Source organism: Zosterops lateralis (genome assembly GCF_965231275.1).
Source record: "Zosterops lateralis genome assembly, chromosome: 24".
In the NCBI taxonomy this organism is placed as follows: Eukaryota; Metazoa; Chordata; class Aves; order Passeriformes; family Zosteropidae; genus Zosterops; species Zosterops lateralis.
This window is the reverse complement of record NC_139784.1, coordinates 6,893,999-6,913,002: the sequence shown is the minus strand read 5'-3', so window position 1 is coordinate 6,913,002 and position 19,004 is coordinate 6,893,999. Positions and strand designations below refer to the sequence as shown.

Below are 19,004 nucleotides of genomic sequence, written 5' to 3'. Positions count from 1 at the left end.
TTTGGGGACCGGGACAGAAAGAGGAACGGTCCAGGTGCCACCTCCCCGTGTGCGCCCTGTGCTGGAGGAGGATGGAAAACAAACAAACCCCCGAGCGTGGGCGGGCAGACACCTGCCTCCTGCTCGTCTGCCAGGTGCCACAAGCCGCTCCCCAGCCTCAGTTTCCCCGGGTGTGACAGGACCGAGGGCAGAGGGATGGATGGATGGATGGGAGAGGGGCGGCTGCATCATCCACATCCCCTCATTTCCCCTCCTGCTCCGGCCCGCAGCAGATCACGGCTCTTTAAGGCTGCAATAATCCCCAGCCTGGGATTAGTTTTGCACCTAATCACTGCAGAACAAATAGGAAGTTTTATTTACAGAAGCAGAAGAAAAGACGAGGCCGGGGACGGGCAGGACGGGGAGGGGGGAGGACGGGTGGGCCTCAAGCACGGCTGATCCCAAGATAATCAGGAGCTGGAGGGCAGGAGGGATCGCTGACCTTGGACCCCCCTCCCCGGCTCTTATGTAAATGTGTCACTGAGTGCTGAGTCTCAGCACTGGTGAGCTCCAGCCTTGTCCCAGCCCGGCTTGGTGACCCCCCCAAGCACTTAAAGAGTTCATGTCTGGACTTTGGGGATTCCTGGCCCCGATTCAGCCCCTCCCTCAGGCCGGGAGCCGCGCTTCAGGGGAGGATGGAGATGCTGCAAAGGGATGGAGATGCTGCAAAGGGATGGAGATGCTGCAAAGGGATGCTGATCTCTCAGACGGGGGAAGATGGGTGCTGCAGTTCTGTCACCCCAAAGCCAGGCTGGTCCCCAGGGATTTGTGTTCACACCGGGCTGGGGTGGCAGCTCTCCTGCCTGAGAGCCCCCAGCCCACATGGGGTGGCAGCTCTCCTGCCTGAGAGCCCCCAGCCCACACGCAAGGAGAAGCTGAGCCGCTGCTCACTCGAAGGGTGACAAGACACAGGTTTATTTTTCATCCATGCAAGCCAACAGCCTGGCAGCAGGCAAACCAGGATGTGCTCCATCCCTCCCCAGACTGCCCTCTGTCACTCAAGTCTCCGTGGCTTTGCCCACAGGTCAGAATGGGCTGGTGGGTGACCAGGCTGGACCAGCCCCAGCCCTGGGCACAGGGGGCAGCTGGTGACGGCTCCGTGCCTGCCGGAGCCCCAACTTCTCTTTCCCCTGATTCAGACATTGACAAATAAATAGCTCTTCTCTGCCCTGGCTCTTGCATAGTGGAAAGGAATGTCTGACCTGATAGGAGAGAGGAATCCTGGGTTGTGGAAAACCCATGGCTTCCCATGGCATGGCTGCCAGCCTGGCCAAGTGTCCATGCTTGCACCCTGTCCGTGTTGCCCAGCTGGTGGCTGCCTTATTTCAGTTCCATTTCCGAGCTGGATTTGAAGGCCTTTCTCCTGGCTGAGAAGAACTTGACACCGAAGAAGATGGTGGTGATCAGGAAGAGGAGTGCCAGGGCGAGCAGGACCCAGCTACCCGCTGTGGCTTGACTTTTGGTCAGGGACATTCCCAGGAAATCAGTTTTGCTGGAGTCCTCTTGGTCTGGAGTGACTGGAAAAGAGAGAAATGAGAGACGTGGCTGTGGTATGTGGGATCACCCTTGGATGGCCTTTGGCCCCAGCTCCACGAGGAGCATCCAAACACCCTTTTGGTGGTTTTTGGGATGGCCAAGGGGCACCAAGAGAGTTCCATTTCATTCTGATGCTGGTGGGGGCTGAGCCCTGGCCAGTCATGGACCTGCTGTGCGTGGCTGAGCCCTGCTTACCTGTGTAAGGAGTCCAGCTGTACTCAGGCCAGCCCAGGACCTCCCCATTCTTCTCATTCTCTTTCTCCAGCCACGTCATGAGTGGGTTGAAGTAGCTCATCAGGGCCTCTGCTGACATGTTGGGCTGCCCTGTGATGAGCTGCATGGCTTCGGGCCACGGCTTGCTGAAACCCAGCTTCAGGGCATCCCTGTGGCAGGAGAAATCAACTCCAGTTTGTTCTCCATCACTCTCTTGGCTGCCAGCCCCTCCCTTTCCCTTGGGGCTCTTGGTATCAGCATCCCTGGGTACAGTCTGAACCCCCAGAGCCATGGGGCTGCCAGCCTGGGGTACAGAGAAGGACATTTATCTTGGAGGGGGGAAGAGGGGTTTTAATGGATTTAAACCCTCCAGTGAATCCAGCCTGGCGCAGAGCAGTCCCTGGGTGAAAGGGTTAATTTTGCAGGTGCTTTTCTTGAAGCAAGGGGGTTGTTTTCCCTAAGGAACTGGGGGCTGGGAGGAGGAGGAGGCGGAGGAGGAGGAGGAGGAGGAGGCGGAGGAGGGAGCCTTCCCCCTGCCAGGGGCCCAGCTACCATCTAGTGGCTGTTTTTGCAATCACAGCCCCAGCGCCCAGCCCAAGGTGTCCCTGCCCCAGGTATGGGATGGGAGGGATGACCAGGGGCTGTGTTGCCTCCCTTCTTGCTGGGCTGGCTTTAAGGTGTTTGGGGAAATAGATGCCTTGGCTTTACCCTGCCCACACACCTACCCCAAGAGCTTCCCAGCCTCCTGGGACTGGTAGATGTCACAGGTGTGCAGGGGACCCGTGTGCCCGGCTGCGTCACAGAGTGCCTGGTGGAACTGGAACTGGATCACAAAGCTGACAAAGTACCTGGTGGAGAGGGATGAAGAGATGGGAATGGATCCTACCAGTGCCTGTGCAAGAGAAGATGTGGCTCCTCTCATTCTCTGGTTGCACCCTGCCAGTCTGGAGGAGCTTCACTGGCTTTGGTGCTACACCTGCTTCAGCTCAGCTCAACCTGCTGAGGCCATTTCTCCCGTAGTGTGTTATACTTTTGTACACAGAGTGGATGAGCTTGTCTTCCTTGGGTAGGAAGAAATTCCCCTAAATCCAGACTTTTTCTCTGAAGCTCCAGGTCTCTGGAGCTGCCCAGCCCATGCAGGATGGTATCACCAGCCATGGAAAAAGGTGTCATCGCTGGCATCTGACCTGGGGATCCTGCTTCTATATCCAAGTGGTGTCCCTTGTGCCCCAGCCCTGCTGGCTCACCTAATGTAAGGGACGTTGGCAGGGATGTGAAACTTTGCCCCAGGGTCAAAATCATCTTCAGACCTCAGTGCTGGTGGGCACAAGCCCTGGTACTTTATCCTGGGTGAGAGAGGGAGAGTCAGGTCAGCTTGGGGAGGAGGAGGTGGGGTAAAGTGGGAAGGAACATGGTGGGGTGTGAGGACAGAGGGAGGGGTTGTGTATCCCATCATTCCCATCGCAGTCAACGGGACCACAAGGAGAAAACACCCAGCGGGATGATGGCCAAGGCCCTTGTCCCAGACAGGGGGTCTGAGTTCAATCCTACCTGAGGTTCCACCACTCCTTGTTGTACTCATCCTCCTTGATCCGCCCATCAAACACCTTCCAGCGCCACTGGTCCATGAGGTACCCGAAGGGCAGGAAGGCGATTTTGTCCAGGGCGATGCTCATCAGGTAGTTAATATCACTTTCTGCCCAGGGCGTGAAGACGTGAGCAAGACAGTGCTGTATCCACCTCTCCTCCCTCTGTGGGTCGTTCTGCCCCAGAACAGGGTGCTCCCAGCACATCCTGTCCCCTCCATGCATGCAAAGCCACCATCTATATCCCTGAGCCCTTCACCCTTGCCCAGCCCCTCCTGACCATCTGCATTTCCAGCTATTCCCATCAGCATCCCCAAATTCGCTATGTGGCCCTCCAGCTCACCTTCGTTTTCCGTGACTTGGTCCAGCAGATTGATGCTATGCAGGTGTTTGGGGGTGGAGACAGACAAGGCCATGACATCCCCAACAGCCTCATGGAAGCCAGGGTTGGCCCCGTCACGGAAGGAGACAGGCTGGTCCTTGTACTGCAGGAAGTACTGGACGTGGCCCATCTCGTGGTGCACTGTGATGAGGTCGTCCATGTTCACCACTGTGCACTGCTTGATCCTGGGCCAGGACACAAGGGTTGGGGAAGAGGGGAGGTCAGTGGTGGCATGAAAACCTCTGGGAACCATCACATCCCCTTGAGCTATTTTTCCTTTCTATGTGCCCCCTCCCCACATCCGATGCTAGGCCAGGCTGGCCCTACTCCACTGGGTTGGTCTCTCCCTCCTCCTGCATCTCCTGCTGACCCTGCCCCTGTCCATCAGCTTTTCCATTCTCCAGGACAGGATGGATTGCCCTCCATCCACCATGGGGACTCCTGCCAGCATCTTGGGTACCAAGGGAAGTGTCACCGTTGGGGTGCAACAGCCACAGAGCAAGATATACTGTGGTGGCATCAGCCCACGTGCCCTTATTCTACAAGACACTTTCTGCCCCAGCACCACGTCAGCAGTGCCCACCACCCACTCCCCCTGGGCACCTGAAGTCCTTGCGGTTGTAGAAATCCCAGGCTGAGGCATGACACACCACCTCCCTCCCATCCGACGGCTTCTCAATCATGGACTTGTCCCAGAACTCCTGTGGCATTGGGATGAGGCCCAGAGAGGTGAAGAAACGGTCCGACTCTTCAAACATTTTCTTGGGTGTCCAGCCCTGGGGAAAGAGCAGAGACCTGGTGAGGGGCAATGGGGGGTGCTGGGGCTGTGGAAGGATGGGAGGACAGGGGCAGCCTTGCTCTGGGCAGGGGGATCTCCTGGAGCCAGCTAGACTTGGATCCAGGTCTTGGCATATAAAGGTAGGGAGAATACAGATGAGGCATGGATTTTTTTGAAAGCATTAGAGCATTTGGCAACATGAGTGGTGGCAACAGCCAAAAGGTTCCTGGGTCCCAAGGGGCTTCCCCAGAGCAGCTGAGAAAAGCACTGACCTGTTGTTTCATGGCTGGGGTGGCATCCACCTTGGTGGCATCTGGGAAAGGCATCACCAGGTCGAAAACGTTGGACCACGACTGAGCCCACATGTTGCCTGCGAAGCACAGAAGGACGGGACATGTCAGGAGGGAGACAGGGAGAGGAGAGTCACTCCCTCCTCCTGCACAGGTAGATCACCCTGCCTGGTCCCTGCCTTGCCTGGTCCCTGCCCTGTCTGCATAAGGGCAAGGTAGGCAGGAGCCCATCCATGGAAGAGAGGTCAAATCATGCTGAGCGCGCTGCCCTTCCCTTGGGCAGACTGGCCTCTAGAGACCCATCCCAGGGGACATATTCCCTTCAGCCAGAGCTGAACAGAGACCAGCTGTAACTCTTGGCGTGGCACAGAGACAGCCACACCTGGTGGGAGACACAGCTTAGCTCAAGCAGAGCTCTTACCTAGCAGATGGGCAGGGATGGGACCCTTCAGGTTTATGTACTTTGCACCATACTTTTTGTAGAGGGCTCGGCGTACATAAGCATGTAGGTTGAGGTACAGGGGCTGCAGCTGCAGATACAGCTTCTCCAGATCCTCCTCGAAGGTGGGTGTCTCATACAGGGATCTCCAGTAGTCCCCGTTGTCTTTGTAGCCTGTGGCAGGGCAAGAGCAGAAGCTGTCAGACACTGTCCTTGGGCAAGACTCTGTTGTGCTCTTCAGACACTCCAGGTCCCTTCCAAAACTCTCCTGGGAGTTACTGAGACCTCCACACCCTTAGGATTTTGACCCTCAGTTGGATGAAGGGCCCAATCCTCTGCTGACAGGGGGTAGAGCCATGGTGGGCTCTGGGGGAGCAGGGCACTGACCATTGAGCACGGCTGCCTTGTTGCTCAGTTCCACGTATCGCTTGTAATTGTTCCTCATCTTCTTCCCAGAAGCGTCCCGCCAGCCCTTCCAAACGAAGAGGAGCTCGTCATAGTCCCGAGAGGTGGCCATGATGTCTGTGAGGTCTGAGAGAGAGCAAATGAAGCCACTGTGATGCTGTTGGACGGGCTGAACGGGTGCAATGGTTCAATACCCAAAGTGCTGCTCAGGGGCCATCACGAAGAAGGTGAAAGAACCTTCATTGCCTTTCTTCATGCCCCAATTAAAAAAAAAAATCCCTCCCTTCTGGGCCACTGCTGATGCCCTGCAGGACACCCTGCTAGATCTTACCAGGATCCAGTGGGTGACAGGTTTTGTTCTCTCTGCAGACCTTGGCCACGCTGTACGTGGTCTCCATATCTGAGAGGATGGTGTTATACTGCAAAAGAAATCAGAGTATGTAAACTGGTTATCCTTGCTCCTGATATTGGAGGATGTCCCAGCCCACTGAGGTTTTCAGGTGTTTTATTCTGGTCCCTTCCAAGGTCAGTGTCAATACAAGAGGGCCTGGGGCCAACAAGCTCTGTGCCATTGTCACCCAAACATCCAGGCCCCACTGCAGCCTGGGATAGGCAACCTTTGGGTGGGAACCTGAAGACAAGGATTTTGGCTTTGTGTAGAAGGTACCAAGCTATCACCTTTTTTTCAAGACAGATGGTGGCTGCCCAGCGGCATTTCTTAAATTTTGAGAGAAACTTGTGTCTTCCCACAGGATGATGGCAAAGGACACCCTCTCTTGCCACTCACCTCCTTCAGCTCATCCTCAGGTAGGGCTGCCCTCTCAATGACACTCAGCTTCTTGAGGATGCGGGTGACACTTTGGTCCTGGAAATCAGAGCTGTCAAACTGCCTGGCCTTCATGCCGTACTCCAGGGTGTGCTTGGACATGGCCAAATTCTTCTCCAGCTACAATGAGAGAAGAAGAGTTACTTCAGGGACAAGACGCAGGCCAGTACTAGAAACACCACCTGGCATCCCACGACTGACACCCTCCCCACAGCTGCCTTTGTGGGTACCTCACTGGATGATGAGGGTTTTCAAGGAAAATGCACCTCCTGGCTGAGAACCTTATCCCTTTATGAGGGTCAGAGGCTTCCCTGCTTTTCAGAGATTCTGTGAAACGTGCCCTGGGGTACCAGCTGCCTTCCCTGGCTCTTGGTTCTCCCTGCACAGCCCCAGGGTCGTTCCCATACCATGATCTCCTTGTTGTGGTCGGTGATGTTGGTGTTGTAGGCCCAGGATGCCTCGGTGTAGGCGTTCCACACTTCCTCAGCTGTCCTGTTGTACTCAGACAAGAACTCTTTAGCTTGTGCCTCATCTGCTATTTTGTCTAGAGGAGGAAATAAATGGGGGAAGAGACAAGGAAGGTCAGGAGAGTTGCAAGAGCACTATCCCATAGAGAAGCCATTGTAAAGCTTTTCCCAGAACTGCAGGTCCATTGAAGGAATGCCACAACCTGGGAGCAGGCTGAGCTAAGAAATGGTGGAAGAGGTGCCCTGCTGGGGTGTCCCGTTGGGCAGAGGACCAGAAAACAGGACAAGCTGCATGCCCTAGACTCTACCACGTGAACACAAATGATAGAACAGAGAAGGGAAACTTCACAACACTGATGGCTGATGACATCACTACACAGCTTCAGGCACCTGCCTCCTGGGAAGCAACACCCCCTGGGACTTCACTGGAGCTGGGTATTTCTCTTTCCTTGTATGTGGACCAACCCACCCACAGCAGAGACCTCCCTCTGCTTCTGCCTGTGGATTAATGATGTCCCTTGGGGCACCTCTTCCTGACCCTCCCCAAACCTGAGATGGAGCTGCAGCCTTACCAATGCCTTCAGGGTAGCCTTCAGGGATAGGGGGACGCCAGTCAAAGTCAGGCCAGCCCAGCTCCTCATTGGTCTTGTTGTTCTGCTCCTGAAGCCACTTGGTGACAGGGCTGAAATACTCCAGAAGGGCACCAGCATCCATCTGACTTGTGCCAGTGAGATCGAAGAGGATATCCTGCCACGACTTTGAGGACCCAGCTTTCAACACTTCCCTGCGGAGGAGCAGAACAGCAAGAGCCAGCATGAGGCCAGGGGATGGAAGGGAGAGGAGGAGTGATAGAATCTCAGCATCTTAAGGGTTGAAGATGCTGTTCCTGAGTGGGACATGAGCCTGCCTTGGAAGCCACTGCCTGTCCTGCATGAACTGAGGACTCCTTGTCACACACTCATGCATTTAATACCCAGGGAATCAACAGGAGTCAACTGTGCTTTAGTGACCTCTTGTCTGGCTGGGAGCTGGTGACTGGGACAATAGCAATACTCTGGTGAGGACCACTCACCCCACCCCAGTGCTTCCATACATTTCCATCCATGAATGCATCCATCCATCCATCCATCCATCCATCCATCCATCCATCCATCCATCTGCAAAGCTATTTCTCCAGCTCATTTTTCCTTCTTTCCTTCCTTTCCTTCTTCTTTCCTTCCTTTGCATGCCATCAGCTTCCATGCACCCATCTGCCCATGGCGATTTTCCTGACCCTCCTCTGTCCTCACCTGAGTTTGTCTCCAGCCTCTTTGGACCTGTAGATGTCACAGGTGTGCAGGGAACCGTTGTGGTTGGCTGCCTGGCACAGTGCCTTGTGGAACTGGAACTGGAGGATGAAGCTGACAAAGTACCTGCCAAGGAAGCCCACAAAGGTCAGAACTGGGGACAAGGGGAAGCAGACAAGTCCAAGAGCTCCATCCCACCATTTGTGGTCACAAGTGTTGGGAGATCTCTGTGTCTTGAGCAGGAGCTCACGGGGTCCTGCCCACAGAGGTGATCCCCCACCCACTGCACGGCAAACCTTGGTCCCCTTGCCAACACTTCCTCTACCTGATGTAAGGAGTGTTCCCTGGGATGTGGTACTTTGCTCCAGGGTCAAAGTTGCTTTCATTCCTTGAAACTGGAGCACAGATACCCTGATATTTGGTTCTGTGGACAACAGAGAACAGCATGAGCATGGGAATAATAAGGGATCAGAAGAATCTAGTCAAAGAATGGGAAGGCTTGGCACAGTACTGAAGAAACCTGCACAATTAGAGCACGATTCCATGTATATCCATCCATCCATCCACTCATCTACCCTTCCATCCTACTCACCCACCCATCTCTCCATTGTTCTCCCGCCATCTCCATAGCTACTTTTATGCTTTTTTTCTTTCCTTTCCTCTTTCCTGCCTCCCTTCCTTGCACATCCCCAGCTTCCACACCCCCATGCACCCTTGGGGACCGTCCCCTACCTCAGGTACCACCAGTCGTAGTTGTAGCGGCTTGGCGGCGTGCGGCCGCTGAACACGTTCCAGCGCCACTGGTCGATGAGGTAGCCGAAGGGCAGGAAGGCAATCTTCTCCAGGGCCATCTTCAGCAGGTAGTTGATATTGCTCTCTGCGTGAAACAGAGCCTGAACCAGGCTGGAAAGGAGCCCTGCACAGACACCACTAAAATTCTGGAGGTACCAGAATTTTAGTGGGCAAGAGGGTGGGCAGATCTGGATGAGAAATGGGGATAGTATTTCAACACGTAACCTTGCTCCCAGAGAAGGTTGTGTAGGATGCAGGAGACTTCTGTAGATACAGTTATTACCTGGGGCAACATGTGCCTTTTAATGAGAGGAGACAATGATAGTGACAAGTCTGGTGTCCCCTTGCCCTTAGCCCAGGTCTCAGAGTTAAAAGGTCTTTGGTGAGTGGAACTCTTCCTGGGGTCTCAAGGTGGGGGGCTTTGGAGGAGTTTGATCTGCAGTCACACCACTGCAAAGGTTCTGATAGTTTAGACCCAGAACCAGAATAAACTCTAGGACAGTCACCACTGTATCGTAAGGAGCACAGGGGATGATGACATCTGTTTTTCCCCTCAAGGAAACCCGGGGAAGGAAGACCCTGGGTTTGGAGAAAGACCTGCTGGAGACCCAGCTGAAGCTGTGGGGTCAGAGAGGGGTTGGCAGCACTGCCCTGATGGGCTGTTGGCTGCCATCACTATGGTGGCCTGGCTGCCAAAGGCTGGCAAGTCGAGTAGCAATAGCTCGAGGCAGAGACCATCTGCTTTGTTGTGTTTATGCAGCACTGGCCCAACGCTCTTGGCTGCTGTGATGTCTTTCTTGTCATAAAACGTATTTAATGACACGGCAGGAGGATCCCAGGACTGTCCCTCCTCCACCAAGCAGCCGCCTGGGGCAGGTCTGGGAGTGCTCAATTTCCTTTGCCGCCATCTGCTTTGATGTGTGGGCTGAGGGGTGGCGGGTGGGAGGATGAGGCTCTTGACAAGCTGGGCAGTGCCTGCAGGGACAAGTCCTGCCCTGCCGTGCTGGCCGGCAGCTGGACATGTCACCCGCCGACCGCCCTCGTGACTGTGCGTGTCAGTGCTTGGTGCCACCTCCACAGGGCCACGCTGGGAGCTCCAGTGGTGGATGCTTCTTGTCAAGGGAGGGAGGGAGGGAGGGAGGAATGCTGGAAAGGTCAAAGCCAATCAAGCACAAAAATGTTGTTTTCCAGTTTGGGCTCTGTTGGTGAAGGGAAAGGCACAGACAAGCTCTGGAGAGCATCCCTCCTGCCTCAGGGGTGAAGAGGATGGAGCCAAGAAGGGCTCTACTTGGACCCATGGAGACAAGAGGGGGTTGTGCGTGGACCCATGGAGATGAGAAGGGGTTGTGGCAGCTCTGGGATGCATTGCCAGACTGCAACCCACCCTGGCACATCTCAAACCCTTCCCACCGCCACCGGCAGTGCCAGAGCCCTCCAGAACACCCAACTCCCCGGGGTGGCTGCCATACCTTCATCCTCAGTAGCATTGCTGAGGAGACCGATTTTCTCGAGGTGGCTGGGAGTGGAGACAGAGAGGGACAGGACATCGCCGATGGCCTCGTGGAAGCCGGGATTGGCCCCGCTGCGGAAGGACACGGGCTGGTCCTTGTATTGCAGGTAGTACTGGATGTGGCCCATCTCGTGGTGCACTGTGAACAGCTGCTCCATGGTCACCGATGTGCACTGCTTGATCCTGCCACGTGAAAACAGCATTGCCTGAGCTGAGCGAGGGACCCTGGCTGCCTGTGCACCCCCTTGATGGGAAGGACTCCCAGAGAGGGTGGCAAGACCCCACAGGGTAAGGGAAAGTGGAAGGGGAAGGCAGGGCACCGATATCACTCCAGACCTCGCCTCAGAAAGTGCCATATTGGGCTGCATGGCCTGGCTGAGGTACCCAAAAGGGTGATCACCAAGGGTGGTGGGGGAGGGTCTTGCCCTGTAGCCCTGGGACCCTACGTGTCCCCACAGACCTGAAGTCCTTACGGTTGTAGAAGTCCCAGGCCGAGGCATGACACACCACCTCCCGCCCATCTGTCGGCTTTTCCAGCATGGAGTGATTCCAGAATTCAGGGGGCATCTCCAGAAGCCCCAGGGAGGTGAAGAACTCTTCCGAGACCCGGAACATGTGGGTGGCATTCCAGCCCTGGTGGGCAGCAGGCAATGGGTTATGGCTGAGGAAGGGGCTGCCTGTGCCATGGGGCATTGCCTCCAATGCTCCCCCCAGACTGTGGGAAGGAGGTGAATTGCTCCCAGGGACTGAAGTCTTGCCCCTCTCTCTGTGATGGGGAGGCCTAGCTCCAGAACTGGTGTGAACATCTCTAAAAAGCACTGAGAAATGGTGCTGGAGCTCAGCAGGGGCAGGAGAAGGGAGCAGGACTGACAGCCAAGAAGTGCTTGGAGCTGTGTGATGGTGTGAGCACAGCAATGCAGCCCCCAGCCAGTGCACTGCCCACTTTTGTCCACCTGCTGCCTCTTTGGTCATTGCCAGAAATGGAGCAAGATCATTTCTTTGTCCCTTCCCCTCCCAGACATGGATTTTCTGCTGTCTCCTATACGAGTATGAGAAACAACTACCATGGGGTCAATGTTATGGGCCAGCCTTGGTAACACCTGCTTTTTCTCCCTGGTCCCCCCAATGAGTCCCTCAGCCCATCACCTGCTGCACCATGGTGCTCGTGACATCGAGGTTGGGCTTATCAGGGTAGGGGATCATCAGGTCATAGATGTTGTTCCACTGCTGAGCCCACATGTTCCCTGAGAAGAGAAAATAGCTGGAGTAGAAGCTTGTGGCACGTCAGAAGAGAAACACAGTGATAACGGGGACCTCTCCGGCCTTGTGTGTGCCCCTCTGACACCACCAGCACCCCTGGGGAGAGGCTGGGGGAGTCTCATGTCTTACCCAGGAGGTGAGCAGGGATGGGACCCCTGAGGTTGATGTATTTGGGCCCATAGTGATCATACAGCTTCCTCCGGACGAAGGCGTGCAGGTTGAGGTAGAGTGGCTCCAGCTGGTTGTAGATGCGCTCCAGGTCCTCCACAAAGGAGTCTGAGTCATACCAGGAGCGCCAGTAGCTGCCTGTGTCATTGAATCCTACCAGGGATACAGGGAAGACCTCTGTCTCCAGACCCCAAAAGCTGCCCCCACTACCCATCCCCAAAAGGTGGGACCAAGGACTAGCAGCAGGATTTTTTCCTCCTTCCTCAAAGTGCTGGTACTTAGGAAATACAAGTTGGACGCCTGGCTGCATGTAGGGTGGGGAGAGAAGCAGGGCATCTCAATGTCCCAGCCCTGATTTGCACCCCAGGTCCCTGACCACCCCCTGGCTGGGGACCCCCCGGGTTTGTACCATCCATCGAATAGGCTTCGTTGCTCAACTGCACGAACTCCTCATACTTGGGGCGCAGCGGGTTCCCCGCGGCGTTGTGCCACCCCTCCCAGGCGTACAGCAGCTTCTTGTAGTTGCGGGAGGTGGCCATGATGTCCGAGAGGTCTGGGACAAAGGGGACAAGCAGAACATAAGGAAGCAGCCGGAGAGGGAGGCACATGCCACAGCTCTGCAGAGGTGCCACCACCGCCACGCCAGGCTCCAGTGCTCATCCTCGCACTGGGACAATCCTGATCAACACGAGTGGCACGTGCCAACCCCAACCCACTAAGGATGTGGAGACCAGGACAAAGTCATGGCCATGGGGTGCTCAGCAGCTGGCAGGATCAAGGGGACAGGGACCATACCTGGCTCCAGATCCCAGCAGGTGCCATTGAATGGGCACACCTTGGCCGTGGAGTAGATTTTGTCCATGTCACTCAGGATGGTGTTGTACTGCAGGAAAGGAAAAGGTGTTGGGACAGCAGGGGGACAGGAACAGCCCTTAAGGAGGGATCTACAGGCTTCCCAGCTCTGGAGTGTGTGTCCAGATGGATGTGGGGAAGGATTGGTGTGTTTATACAGGATGTTTTTGGTGAGATAAGTGTGCTATCACTCAGGGTTTTGGCGTGGTAGGAGCAGGGAGGCACTTTGGGACAGACAATCATTCCTGCACAGCCATACTCTGGAGAGGGGCTGTTTATAAAGCTATTTGTCAGCAGGGCCGTGGCACAGGCTGTTTATCTAAATGGGTTAAAAAAAATAGAAGAAGAAAAGCAGGAGGTTAAGGGGTATTTATTTCTGTGAACTTCAATAACAGCAAACAATAGCAACAGGAGGTTTCCTGGAACATGCCTGGGAAACCTATTCCCAGGGAAGGAAATTCCTCTGGTCTATCCCTCTCTCCACTCCCATTCCTCTGCTCCAGCTGTGCAGAGGGGATGGAGATAGGGACAATTGCTGGCTGTGGGCTAGAGTTGCCCAGGGATGGGGGAGACATGCCTGATGAGCAGGGAGGAGGCATGATACTATCTGTTATCTGGGAGAAGACAGGGATGGGTTTCCTGGAAGGAACTGGGGCCGACAGTTGTCCGGAAGGGATTGCATCACGAGGCTTTGCCAGGGTTTTGCTGGGAATGGTTGGGACAGTCAGGGAGCTGTGGGTCAGGATGGAAGGGCCTATCCCTGGGCTCACGTAGAGCAGAGTGGCTGCCAGCCTCAGCCTGGGCAGTATTTTCATGCATGGAAATCAAAATTCAGGTAAACTGCTCTGAAAGCTCAAGACTCTGATGGGGAAGGCTCAGGATGTCCTGATGTCCCTGCCAAGGAACGGTGTCATCAAGGCATAGCATTCCTTATCTTAGGAGGGCTCAGGAGCTGGGTGGCTGCATCAGCCCTTCTTTACAGTGGGCTGCATACCTGATGAGCCCAGAGGGGTTGGGACAGCTGGCTCCAGCCATGGGCACAACCCGGCTGGTGTCCAGGTGATGCCCAAGACTGCTCTGTGTAAGCAGGAATTCTCCAGTTCCTGCTGGGATAGCTCCAAGAGAAGGTTAGGACTGGCTAATAGGGCCAGAAGGCACCCCACATCCCCTGAAGATAGCACCCCATCTTCTCCTCAATCACTTTGTAGAGGCAGTGACACTCTCCAAAATGCAACAGATCAGCAGCAGAGTCTGGATGCTTGTGAAAAATTCCCTCTGAAGCATCTCACAGCACCACCCCAGCCACGCCCAGGGCTTCGCTGCCACCTCACTTACCCGCTCTCTCATTGCCAGGGGTAGATTGGAGGGTCCCAAGGTCTGGATGGATCCAATGATTTTCCTCAGCTGGGGGTCGCTGAAGTTATTCAATTTGTCACCATAAAGTTCCTTGGCTTTCTTCCCCCACAGCTCTGTGAATTCCTGCTCCTCCAGTGATGCCTCGACCTGCAGGGCGAAAGGGGACATGGGGGCTCAGGACCAGCCTCAGGACATGTCACCACCCAGCTGAGGACTTGGGGGCCAGGGGCAAAGTCAGGAGGGTTTGTGGGAGTCAGAGGTGACAGGACATGGGGTGACAGGCAGGGATGTCCCCAGCCCGTGGCACCCAAGGATAGAGACAGCAGTTTCCATCTGGCACAGCAATCTGCACCCCTGCTCACCTGTGGAGCTCCCCATGAGCGTCCACTAGGGTGGCCTGTGAGGGTGTTTTGGGGGGAGCTCTAGGGTCTCATATGAGATGGGAATGCTGGGGTTGGGTGTCTGGGCCATACAGTCAGGGTGTCTGGGTGCTCCTGGGCTGGCTTTGACATCTGCTGGACCCTGGTTTTGGAAGGAACTCTGAAGTCTGGCTTAATTTTATTTCTATCCCTGCTGTTTTTCACTTTCACAGAAGGCCATAAGATAACTATAAATGTGCCACATTCACCCTTCTCCTTCCTCTATGTCCTCACTATGTCTGTACACTTCAATTCCCATACATTTCCCAGTTGGCTGTCTGCACCCTGTGGCCTTTAAATGCCACGTCTGGAGTTCACCCATTTGCTCTCAGTCCCCAGTTTTGGGTGTCTCACTGTGCTCCAAGTCCTTCCAGCCCCGATCTCCCTTCCTGGGCCGTGGGCTGGCAGTAAGCTGCCAGCAGCGTGGGGAGTTATTTAGGCAGCTGGAGCTGTGGCCGCAGTTTTGGGATGGGGTGCATTGCAGATGGTTTTATCCCAGCCTGATCAGTGTCAGCTGTAATTTTTGGGAAGCTCTGATCTTTTAAGAGTTGTCCCTGGCCCAGTGCAGGTGGAGTGAGACAGGGCAGAGTGCCTGGTCGGTGTCCATGTGCCATCCTGGTGTGATTTATGGAGCTCATTAGCTGTGACTTGTGGCATTTTTAGCCTGGCTCCAACACGCCTGGTTTATTTTAATTTTCACATTCCCTCAGGAGGAAGCAGGGAAGGAAGGGAGTAGTGGTGTGACAGAGCTGGGGGCAGATACCCACGCAGCTGTGGGACACGGGGGTGGGAATGGCAAAAGTGCCAAGTGCCTCTGGCCACCCAGCACTGCTCCCACCACTTCCTTTGGACATCCCAGTCCCCACAGCATCACTGGTATCAACTGGCCCCGATCCCTCAGCGTGCCAGGATGTGCCAGCCCCACAGACACCCTGCTCTTGCATCACCACTCCAAACAGGAGACACCTTTACCCCTTCCCAGACCCCATGCAGAGCTGGAGGAGCTGGAGGAAAACAGAGTCCAGCTGTGTTTTTTCTTCTCCTTGAACAGGCACCTGTGTTTGGTCAGGCAAATTGTACCATAAACTCTCCTGGCAGCTCTTGTGGAGTGAGTCGAGGCCAGCAGTGCTGCCTGAGACCCCCTCGGTGGCCGTGCCCACCAGTCCTGGCCCTTCACCCCCACACCTGGGATGTCTCTCTGGAGGGGATGCCCCTGTGGGGGGCTCAGAAGCCCCTTGACACCCACAGCCTCAAAGCCTCCCTACCAAAACCTCCTCCCCAGTCCTCCCCACTTGTGGGTGCACAGTGAAGACTCAGGATGCAGCTCAGGACACTGGGGCTGTCTTGGCCCAGGCATCTGCAGTAGTTCTGTGCCCAAACATGAGCAGCCTCCAAGCTCTGTTGCCACCCTCTTGCCCAGAATCCCAGATTACAAAAGGTGGTACATCTATCTGTCTGTCCAGCATCCCTCTGTCCATCCCTGCCTCTGACCTGCTGCCTCTCATGTCCCTTTGTCACAGGGTCCCCTTTTGTGGCAGACCCTGGTGGCCTGACTCAGCCCCTCTTGTGTTATAGGGTTTCCCTGGCCCAGTGCTCTCCCAGATCCCCCAAATCCAGCCTTCTGGGTCCAGCTGTTATTCCTTTATCAGTCAGTGACTCCCCATCCCACCACACCTGGACTGATCTCAGGGGTTCAGATCCCCTCCCCTACCTGGGCTGGATTAGGAGCCTTGACATTGCAGGGAGCTCCTGGACATGATCCCCACACAATTAATAGCACATAAAGCAGGGGGGGAAAGCTGGTCTGGAAATGCTTTTTGAGAAGTCCATGCAAGGTGCTCTCCTGGCCCTAATTTTCGACTCGGTGTAGCTGGGGATGTTCCTGCTCTGCCCCAAGATCCCCAGCCCCACCACATCTGCAGCTAGAGCTGGGCGCCTGCCCAGACATCACGTCAGCTTGACAAAAAACGGCTGAAGGGGCACCTGGGGCCCTCTCGAGTGTCCTGCCAAATTGGCAGTGGCCAGACCTGGCAGTGATCTCTCCCCTGCGCAGGAAGATGCATTTCCTTCCTGCACAGGGCACGCTGTGCTCCCATCCCCACGGCATCTGGGGGGCTCTGTGTGGCAGCTCCTGTGTGACACTGGCATGGCTCAGCACACCGTGGTCAGGGCTGGGCTGCACCTGTAATGCACCCCGGGTGACTTGTCCCCAGTGACCCCAAGCTGGGGCTGGGGACACACCAGGGCAGCACTGCCATCCCTGGCCTGGGCTGTGCTGCAGCTCACCCAGCCCAGAGCACACCCGGCTCCCCGCTCCACTAAATGCAAGGCAGACACATGGAAAGCCCTGAGAAAACGCCTGTGGGATGCTCACACGCCTGTGGGATGCACACACGCCTGTGGGATGCTCACACGCCTGTGGGATGCTCACACGCCTGTGGGATGCTCCCAGCGCCGCTCCCCGCAGAGGCTCCTCCCGCGGGCACCTGGGCTGGGGTCTAATTCTCCATAGCCCGGGGTCCTTTCCCACCCCTGCCTTTGTCCCCCTGGGCTGGGGACGCAGGGACAAGAGGTGGCAGCCTCAGTCCAGGTGCCACCCGGCTGTTTGTGCACTTTGGCTCCTGTGTCTGCCCCAAACTAAACCCTGAGCGCTGGGATGTGCTGACACCAGGCAGGGACGGGGACAGGGACAACACTGACACCTGGCCCAGTCCTGGGAAGGGGGAAATGAAAAGTGGAAGGTGCTGGGAGGAGGGAATCACCTCTAAAAACAACCTTGATTCTGCTCTGGGACCACAGCTGTCATTCTTGGGGCAGAGTCTCTCTGAAAAACCAATTTGGGGCAAAACCCCGCAGCTCCTGGGCTACAAGTCCCATCCCTGGTTCGCCACCCCGAGGTGCTGAGACAGCAGCGCTGAGACAGGGAGGAAGGGACCCACAGCGAGCCCCCCCAGGCCCCAGAGCTGGGGACACCCCCGTGGTGGCATCGCCCCCCACCCACCTGCAGAGCGGCGTTTTCCTCCGTCAGGTTGGTGTTGTAATTCCAGCTGGCCAAAACGCTCCTGAAGAGAACCAGCTCGGCCGTGCTGTTGTAGTCGCTGGCGAAGAGCCGGGCCCCCGCCTCGGTGGGGTCGCGCTCGGGGGGCTCCAGGCCGGGCTGCAGAGCCCCCGCCAGGCTCAGCCCCAGCAGCAGCAGCCCCAGCCCCGGCATCGTTCGGTGCCTCCCGAGAACGGCTTTGCCTCCGCTGCCGGCGCCTTATAAACCGGCAGCTTTCGCTCAAACCCTGCCCACCGAGCCTGCCTCTCCTCGGAGATAAGAGAGGAGTATTCCCTTCTCCCTCCGGCGGCTGCGATGCTCCAGGGAAAGAGAGAGGAGCCTGGGGGAGCAAAGTCCTTCTGGCTGCCGGCGCTGCCCGGAGGGAAGGGAAGGCGCTGGAGGGGAAAAGCAGGAAAAAGGAGCAAGGCTGGGGTGGATGGGGTGGGGGAGATGCAGCTCCATCCCTGCAGAGTCCCCTCCCGACTTGGCACAGAGGGATGGAGCTCCCTTAGCAGGACACCTTCCCCTGGCGGCATCACCCCCGGCCAGGCCAGGGGGGAAACTGCTCCTGCAGGACACAGCCAAGGTCTGTCCCAGTGCTTCCTGCCCCAGTGAGCCCCTTCCCGGCATAACCTCATGTCTGAACCAAACAGCATTTCTCCCGGCCGCGAAGGGAAATCACATCACGCCGAGTGTTTTTTTGACTCGGAGGAATTTCGCTGACGACAAAACGAGTAAAACAAAAAAGTTCCTTCGAAATGAAAACCAGACCCGTGTTGGTGGGCTTGATAATTCATTTGTTTTGTTTTTCTGTTTAATCAACTAAATCAGTTTTCCCCAGGGCCTGGCCTCAGCCCTGGGAATGGTGCCTGGGCTGAACTTGGGCCCTGGGCTGAACTTGAGCCCTGGGCTGACTTGACCTCATTGCTCCTTGTTGGAGCAACCGCCCCACAGGGACACTGGGAACAGAGTGTCTTTGGTGGGGAGGAGAGGGAAATCCCCTGACCTTTTGTCCCTGCTGAGAGCTGCAGAGCACTGGACACCATCGTGGCCCCTTGGAGTGAGTCAGTGGGGTGACTCCATGGGGACACTGTGGGACAAGGGACAAGGGACAAGTCCTGTCAGCACTGTGGACCCCATGGGGTGTGCACAGCCATAAAAAAAAACAAACCCACAAAAACCAAGATCTTAAAAGACTGCGACACTCTGATGTCTATTAAACCTCGCTCCAAAAATCCCAACTTCACCCCCTGTTCTAGCACCCACCCACCGCCTGCCCAGGCTGATGTGGGCACATGAAAACCCTTCATCCCCCTGACCCCAAGCCCACGGGGGAGTCCCCCATGCACCAGCACCACCTGCG

The 19,004-nt window shown here is 56.1% G+C and overlaps 1 protein-coding gene across 1 annotated transcript; it reads right to left on the bottom strand.

The window, feature by feature from the left end:
• Window positions 1–682: 682 nt before the first annotated feature.
• Window positions 683–17,997, bottom strand: ACE (angiotensin I converting enzyme). Its single transcript, XM_083877409.1, has 25 exons — window positions 17,606–17,997; window positions 14,165–14,332; window positions 12,773–12,860; window positions 12,387–12,530; window positions 11,939–12,130; window positions 11,696–11,793; window positions 11,010–11,182; window positions 10,509–10,732; window positions 8,980–9,124; window positions 8,573–8,671; window positions 8,251–8,373; window positions 7,534–7,745; window positions 6,902–7,038; window positions 6,456–6,614; window positions 6,000–6,087; window positions 5,651–5,794; window positions 5,246–5,437; window positions 4,807–4,904; window positions 4,360–4,532; window positions 3,718–3,941; window positions 3,340–3,484; window positions 3,036–3,134; window positions 2,514–2,636; window positions 1,771–1,958; window positions 683–1,556 (listed from the first exon to the last, which is right to left on the bottom strand). Exons 1-25 carry the CDS (start codon window positions 17,813–17,815, stop codon window positions 1,360–1,362), a joined length of 3,843 nt encoding a protein of 1,280 aa, XP_083733535.1. The 5' UTR covers window positions 17,816–17,997; the 3' UTR covers window positions 683–1,359.
• Between the last annotated feature and the right edge of the window lie 1,007 nt (window positions 17,998–19,004).